General features: G+C 34.3%; 1 protein-coding gene across 4 annotated transcripts; it reads right to left on the reverse strand.

The window, feature by feature from the left end:
* Nucleotides 1-621: 621 nt before the first annotated feature.
* Nucleotides 622-4,959, reverse strand: LOC110626180 (zinc finger CCCH domain-containing protein 22). 4 transcript variants are annotated; one of them, XM_021771955.2, is made up of 10 exons: nt 4,586-4,959; nt 3,038-4,258; nt 2,792-2,956; nt 2,515-2,694; nt 2,323-2,408; nt 1,986-2,237; nt 1,720-1,873; nt 1,402-1,626; nt 1,187-1,273; nt 622-1,057 (listed from the first exon to the last, which is right to left on the reverse strand). In XM_021771955.2, the coding sequence occupies exons 2-9, from the start codon at nt 4,018-4,020 to the stop codon at nt 1,201-1,203; spliced, it is 2,118 nt and encodes a 705-aa protein (XP_021627647.1). In that variant the 5' UTR covers nt 4,021-4,258; nt 4,586-4,959; the 3' UTR covers nt 622-1,057; nt 1,187-1,200. The 4 variants fall into 4 exon arrangements, with proteins under 4 accessions (XP_021627647.1, XP_021627645.1, XP_021627646.1 ...); XM_021771953.2 differs by having other exon boundaries at nt 2,509-2,694; nt 4,586-4,958; XM_021771954.2 differs by lacking the exon at nt 4,586-4,959 and adding an exon at nt 4,466-4,578 and having other exon boundaries at nt 2,509-2,694.
* Nucleotides 4,960-7,706: the final 2,747 nt, after the last annotated feature.

The following is a 7,706-nucleotide window of genomic DNA, read 5'->3' on the forward strand; positions in this document are numbered from 1 at the left end:
TTCTGCCCACTACTGGCTGCTCTCATTAGGGAGCTTTTTGATTCAGTGCCATGAACCTCCTAATTCTTGCCGGTCTGTTTTCCGTCTAAATCATAATCTAGCTTAAACGTGCAATGGATTCCCGCCCAATGAATTATGCATTGGACTTAGTCCCTTCCTCCAATGGAAATTTATATCCTCGATAAATTTTTTAAAAAGAGAAAAAAACCCCAATATTTTTCTACACTGGGTGGTCAAAAACAACAAAAGACAGTGCCATTAGTCCTACAATCATGCATCGAGCACTAATCAAATGCCGAATATAGATTCAGGCAAAATCAATTACAAATGAAGGTAAGGTGATAATCTTTTTAAAAATAAGAACTCCTCTTTCCAAATAATCCTTTTGCTACACCTTTACTTTTCCGTCTAGCAAATGAAAAACACAACAATACAACACAAACATGGTACACAAGACAAGAGGTTCAAGTTTAACTTGGGCTATAATTGGCTAATTACAGTGCCCTTCTTCAAGCACCCACTTCTCTAAGGGTAATAAACCTCATTTTCCTGTTTTCTTTGGATACTGCTGGTACTGTGAAAAGATTGTTATACTACAAAACAACAGACTAGCTAGCAAACTGCACCAAACATAGGATTTCTTTAATTTTGTCTTTTCTAAGACACAAGTGGTAAGAGAAAAGTTTAGGAAGGGAAGAAATTACAGTTCCATAAAATTACAACTACACTGTATATTATGTATACATATATATAATTTTTCCTTTTCTTTTTCTTCCTTTGCTTTCTTTACCTGTGGTCCAACTTACTTCAACTAATGAAATGAGTGATAAAAATAGTACAACAAAGAAAGGAATGGCTGACCCACTTCCTTTACTGCCTTTCGCGTATGCAATTTGTATGGTAGTAAGTATATAGAATCATGATGATGACAGAAGCTGTAAAGGTGGCAGTGCTGCTGCTGGTGGTGGTAGTGGTGGTGGTGGTGGTGGTGGTGGGTGGTGGTGGCTTACTACATATCTTTGATGTGAGTTTTGTTTTGTTATACTCCTCAATCTTCCTGCGAATAGCAAAAATAGAAACGCCAAAGCAAAACCAACCACCCTTATTAAAAAAACAATATTGTAATTTGCTTTGCACATGAACAGAACAAATGAAGATTATAAAATAAATCTAGTCAATAATTTACCTAAAAATCAGATGCTAAATTCCAACAGGACAAGTCGGCCCACCTGTGCCAGCATACATGCCAATGGCTCCATGACCAGATGAGAACCTGATAAACAGTACTCAAAATTATATCAGCAAATCATCATCCATAATTCCAAATTTCTGAAGGAGCCATTGCTGTGAGAAAATCTATGTTCAGTGATATGGGTTCATTTCTTTTTAGTTAATACAAACCTAGGTAACTGGCAGTTGAAGGATTTGAAGGGCGCCATTTCTAGTGAAGAACTAGCAGCAACGGAAGTTGAAGTGACCAAATTGTTGTTAGCAGAAGATGAAGGTGGGACAGTAGCGGTATCCTTTTCAGTTTCACTACCTCCATTTATTATGAAGGCAGAGAAGTACTCTCCAGAGCCTTTGGTAGGAGAAGCAAAGGGACTATCAGGAAGGTTGTGATCCAAACTGCAATCCAATCCTTACATTAATCATCAGGAAAAAAAATACATAAATATATCATGTTTCACATTTAAAATCGTAGAAAGAAGACTTCTTTACCTTTCTTGTAAACCAGTAGTTTCTCCATGGAAGTTCCTTTTTCCACTGTTATTCTCTTCACCACTATTGAATTCTTTAGCAGAAGCAATGCCTGATGTCTGCTTTTCTGGTGGAGCAGCCACAGAAATGGATGGCCCATAGCTACAACTGTTCTCTGCAACAAACAATCCAAAACCAAATGAAGAGTTTTAAAACTCACTTTCACAAATGAGATTAACTGATGTCCACTGGATTTTAATGAACATGAGCATTTATAGATATTATACCATTGGGAACTTCTCTGCTGCTGAGGAGTGAAGGAAGAGGAACAGATTGATTGAAAAGATTGCCAGTGTATGTGGTAGAAGGAGTTTGGCTTCCAGTCGAAAGCGCTCTGTGGTGGTGATGTTTCTTGACATCAAGTAGTTGTAAACCCATCAATCTTCTATTTTGAAGCTCGAGGGCTTGTTGCAAATCAGCTTGCTCCTCTAGTTTCCTCCTCCACAACATGTCATCGGGGTTGTAAAACATCCTTGCTCCTAAATTCCAAGGGAAAAACGATAAGGCATGTAATTAGCACCAAGTACAAATTAAACAGTATGCTGAGTAATTTGCTTTACTAACCAAGCTGGAGATCAAAAGGGTCTCTTGAATCAAGGCCAGTAGGGGTGCCACATGGGGAGAACTCTCCCCTCTCCACTTGCTGCTTCCTGAGAAAGAAAAATAAAAAACCCCATACCCACATGAATACAACTTCAAAGAAAAATTATATACAAGGGAATTTGGAGCATAGGCAGCCAGAGAGAGTGCCTGTACTTGTCTGGAACTTTTCCTTTCTCCTTGTAAGGCTTAACAAGAACTCTAGCATCGCATACAAAATGAGGGTTCCCTTTGGCCAATATTATCTTCACAGTCTCTGGATAAACAAAAGTGACAAACCCAAACATTCTCTTCTGCTGGTAAGGAATCCTCACATCTTGCACTGGCCCATACATACTTCAATTGAAATCAAACAACCAAAAACTTCAGTTTCCGAAAAGAAAATTAAACTTGCACAAAACCAAGACGACGACTGATAAAATTAAAAATAAACCTGAAATAATTTGAAACATCTTCCTCTCTGAATGTGCTGTCAGCAGGGAAAGTCAAGTAAATCTGTCTTGAAGCCGGATTAACCAACTCACTCCTATCAAGCCGAGATCGGCAAATTTTGTGCATATCCTCACCCACCATCAATGCAGCAGCAGCGGCAGCAGCCCTGTAGATAAGTTATCAAACAATAAATCACATACTAAAGTCACAAAAATTGGTAAACTATAAACCTACAGACAAGAAGTACCTCTGGTTATCACTTTGCTGCTGTTGAAGAAGTAGGTTCATGCACTTCGGAGAGTAAGGGAAAGAAGCAGAACTCATGAGCTGAGAAGCACCAGCTAACCTGTGCTGCTGAGCAGATTTAGATCTAAGCATCTCATGACACTGGTCCATCACTTCAATCTTATTAGGGGAACCAACCACAGTTGAACCGTCTGATTCTCCCATCCCACTATGAACAAACCTACAATTACTCCCATTCTTGCAGTACCCTCTTGCAAAGTAAAGACAAGGCCTCCACCCAAAGCCAGCACTAGGATCCTCAGACCCCAAGATATCACTAACGGAGCAGCTCCGGCGATGGATAGGCCCACCACAGTAAGATGGGAAGAGCATAGAATCAGCAGCAGCAACTCCAGCGGGAGTTGGACTTGACAAAGAGTCCAGTTGAGGGTGAAAAAGATCTGGGCTTTTGGGTCCAAGATTTGCTGAGTTATCACCGAGGAAAGCAAGCTGGTCTTGGAGCTGAAACTCATCTATCAAATCAGATCCCACTCCCCCACCATTAGCATAGAAAGGTGCAGAGGCAGGATTAAGCGAACTACCACTTGGACTAATCAAGTCGTCAGGGTGGTTTGAAAGGTCAGAAACAGCACTCCAAGACGAAGAAGAATTGGAAGGAGGATTTGGGATAGTAAGAGAAGGTGGAATACTGAATCCAAGCCTCGAAGAAGTGGTGCTTTGCCTAGAGATTGTTAATGGGTTGTTTGAAAAAAGAGGAGATGGAGATGAAGGTGTAGAAGTATTAGTAGGAGAGTTGTGTCCCAGTTCTTTCCTTGCCTTGAGAATCACGGAGTGAATAAGGGCCTCCGGACCAAAAGCTAACCTAATCATTTCTTTTTCACCATGGTCTTGAATCAAAAGGAGACCCATGATTTTTGAGGCATTTTCTGGGTCTAGGTTTTGGATCCTCGAGAACACAATCCTTGTTGCTTCATAACCATCCATGTTTTGCTAGAATTTCAGTTTGGCAGTGGGTTTCACACCAAACCCACACACCCCTCCAAAGAAAAAAACTTTGCTTTGCTTTGTCTATGCTAATAGAGACTTGCTTCCTTATCTTTGATTTGTGAGTACGTGTGCGCTCCCTTTACAAGTAAAACTTCTTTCTCAACCACAAACCCTACCTACCATCTTGAAAGAAGAGTATTTCTACTAGTAGTAGAGTGATGTATTTCTCTAATTCCTGCAAAACCCAAGAAAGAAAGATAAAAACCAAAGAAGAAAGAGAAAAGAAAGCGTTAGCGAGGAGTACTCCCGTGTGGTGATTAAAAGGAGCAAACTATAATAGAGAAGCAAGCTAATTGTTGCCTTTGTCAAAAGCAAAAGAAAAGAAAATTTTGGTAGTTGAATTTCTTTATAAAGCAAAGCATGAACAAAAGATGGAACTAACAAAAGAGAAGGAGATGGCCACTCTATTCTCCTTTTTCCTTTTCTCTTTTTTTTTTCTTTTCTCTTTCTTCTGTGTTAATAATGAAGACTACAGAAACTTAAAACACAGAGTACGGCTTACCCCATGAAAGGAACGCCCTCCCTCTCTATCTCTCTCTCTCTCCAGTTGCCAATAAGATTCACAGAAGTCCCTAATGAATTTTCTTAGCTCTCTTTTTTATGACTCTCTTCCTCTCTCTATTTTAGTACAAAAGCCTGACCACCGCCTTCTTTCTAGGCTGGCTGCAGCAGCTGAAGCTGTAGCATCAGAGGAACCATCAATCACTTCACTGCAGCTGCTGCTATATTTTGGGTTCTGAGCTAGTGGACAGTCAAAGCTCACTGTTTCCACACATCCTCTCTCTCCTACCACTTTCTTTCTCTTTCATGAATGAAAGTTTATCAAAAAGATTTTTGGATGTAGTGTCAATGAGAGAGTGTGGGTAGTTGTAAATTAGGATGCCTCGAGTGGATCCAGATCTGTGCCTCAAATAATGCACGTTCCCTAGCGGAACCCTGACATACACACTGAAAAAGCCCTTTTAATTTTTTATCTCTTTATTATTATCATTCTTTTTTTTTTTTTTACAATTAAATATTAATTATATTTTTAATTCAATACTTTATAGCAGCGAAATTATTCTAAAAATAATAATAATAACATTATTATTCCATCAATTTCTAATCAGTCTCTTTTACAATCAAGTGAGGTCGGTTTTGAGGGCCCAGTGTTACACAAGAAGGGCAGACCAAATTTATCAGAATATCCATTTTAATTATTGCCAACAAAGTTTTGATCTACCAACAGTACTTATTAAATTTACTCGTTCAAGTTTTGAAGTTAAATTCCTACCCATTGGTACTTACGGCCATAGATTTGATATTTTTAAATAGAATAGATTTAAGTTATTATAATTAAATTTAAAATGAATTTAAATATTATTAATATAAATTAAATTTAAATTTAAATATTTTAATTTTTATAAATATCCTACCATGTACATCATCGTTCATACCCGAATGCTATAGCTGCGTAAGGCTTAGTGATAAAAAAACCATTATTATCCTTAGTCTTTTTTAATTTTATTAATTTTAGTTTAATATAAAAATTTATTTTACTTATAACTCTAGTACAAATAGAAAAAAATGGTTATTTTTTTACTAAGAAAATGATAATTATTTATGAATAAATTGATTAGTCATTAATATTATTTTTAAAAAAATAAAAATTAAAACATCTTATATTTATTCAAATACACATACCATTAGAAATACATTAATATTATTATTATATTTCTAGTTACTGAAATGCCATAAACATGACAATATTTTTTTGTTATAATTTAATTTATAAATTTATTTTATTTAGTAATTTTTAATATAAATGAATTAAAATTAAAATTTTATTATATAATAAAAATATTCATTTTACTTGATATTATAAAAAAATCATTTATTTAAATCTTACTATTTTTAAAATTTTATTTTTAAAATTTATTTCAGAAATAAATTAGATTAAATTATTGTTTAATCCTTCAAGTATATTGAAATATTTACTTTAGTTTATATATTTTTAAAAATATTTATTTTTTTTTTAAAAAATGAGAAAAATATCATAAATTCAAAATAATTAAACTCAAACTCCTTAAATAAAAAATATTACTTTTTTTAAAAAAATATTACATATTAATTAATATATTAAATATTCTGTATTTTTACTTTAGTTTATAAATTATTAATTAAAATATATAAAATTAAATGAATTCAGATTTTTTTAATAATAAATTAAATTTGAGACACAAATTTAGGTAATTTAAATTTTGGTGATACTTTAGCCGTTTACCTCCTTAGTCATTACGAATCTAAATTCTTAATATCAACTTTAATCTCACTAAAAACAAACGAAAAAAAAAAAAAAAACTTAGTATGACTCTACTTATGCACAACTTGGCATTGCGTGTCCAAGAGTTTTGAGTTTTTTCTATTGGTTAGGTGGAAATTCTATTTTTGACATGCCAATTATAATTTTTTTTTTTTTTTAAATGGATGCCAATTATAAACTTGAATGCACAGATACTTCACATCTACATTTTTCATCTACGAGATGACGGTTTCTTTTGTAGCAATCTAGCTTTTTTGGGTTCATCGAATCTATTTTGAATAATTTCTCAAAATTTCATCATTTCATTTTGTTATTGAAATAATGCTCTCCCACTCCATTAATTAATCATGGAAAATTTACTATTTAGGTATTAAATATTATTATTATTAATTTTTATATTTTTAAAAATATATTAAAATATTTTTTTTATTTTATTTTTTTTTACGAAAAAGAAAACAGATTATTTCGTTAATAAAAACGTTTTAATAAATTTAAAAAGAAATAAAAAAATTTTAATAAATTTTTAAAAATACAGACATGTTAATAATGATAATATTTAAATACTAAATAAAGAATTTTATTTAAGGGTATAATGGTTTTAAAAATTCTTTATCATTATTCATTTATTTTTAATAAAAAAATGATAATATGACTATTTCATTAATATAAAGAAAAAATAAAAACTAATGATCTGAGATTCAGAAAATAGAGTTTACAAAGGGATATATAAACTTAGAAAAAGACTCGGCCTCCCCTCCTTGTGTATTTTCTTTTATTCTGCTTTTCTAGTGGCGTGTCACGACCTTTCTGCTACAGGACCACGTTTTCTGCCGTATGGACTCGTACATACGGATAATGCACTGACCCTCTCTGTGTCAGGTGGCCATTTAATTCCCTCCGGCTCATGAGTGGATAGGATTGCGAAGTGATTGGACTTATTGTCCTTTCCTCTCGCGATAGGATTGGAGAGAAAGAGACCGAACCCTAGTGGTGATCCGGTCTCGAGGCTAAATGGACTGGGCCGATCTGACTGAGGGGTTTTGGGTGGACTCCGATCTTAAAGCTGAACAGGCTGGTCCTGGTTCGTGCGAGAGACTGGAGAGCCTCCAAGTGATGGGTTGTCGTCATGGGTCTGCCCCAAATCGGGATGGAGAAATCGAGCGGTCATAAAAAACCATTTTAATAAATTTTTAAAAATACAGAAGCTAACTTATTAATAATAAAAATAATCAGAAATTAAATAATGAATCTTCCATTAATAAACTATTTTCTGCCGTATATCAGAAATTAAATTAGAGAATTAACCCATTTGGTAATGCTA

This window comes from Manihot esculenta, chromosome 11 (assembly GCF_001659605.2).
Source record: "Manihot esculenta cultivar AM560-2 chromosome 11, M.esculenta_v8, whole genome shotgun sequence".
Classification (NCBI taxonomy): Eukaryota; Viridiplantae; Streptophyta; class Magnoliopsida; order Malpighiales; family Euphorbiaceae; genus Manihot; species Manihot esculenta.

Excerpts from the sequence above, each read along its gene's own strand:
- LOC110626180 (XM_021771953.2), bottom strand. The coding sequence starts at position 4,020 with ATGGATGGTTATGAAGCAACAAGGATTGTGTTCTCGAGGATCCAAAAC. Across the intron at positions 2,695-2,791 it reads GATGTTTCAAATTATTTCAG|TATGTATGGGCCAGTGCAAG; the intron begins GTTTATTTTTAA and ends TTTCAATTGAAG. Across the intron at positions 1,874-1,985 it reads CAGCAGAGAAGTTCCCAATG|AGAACAGTTGTAGCTATGGG; the intron begins GTATAATATCTA and ends TGTTTGTTGCAG.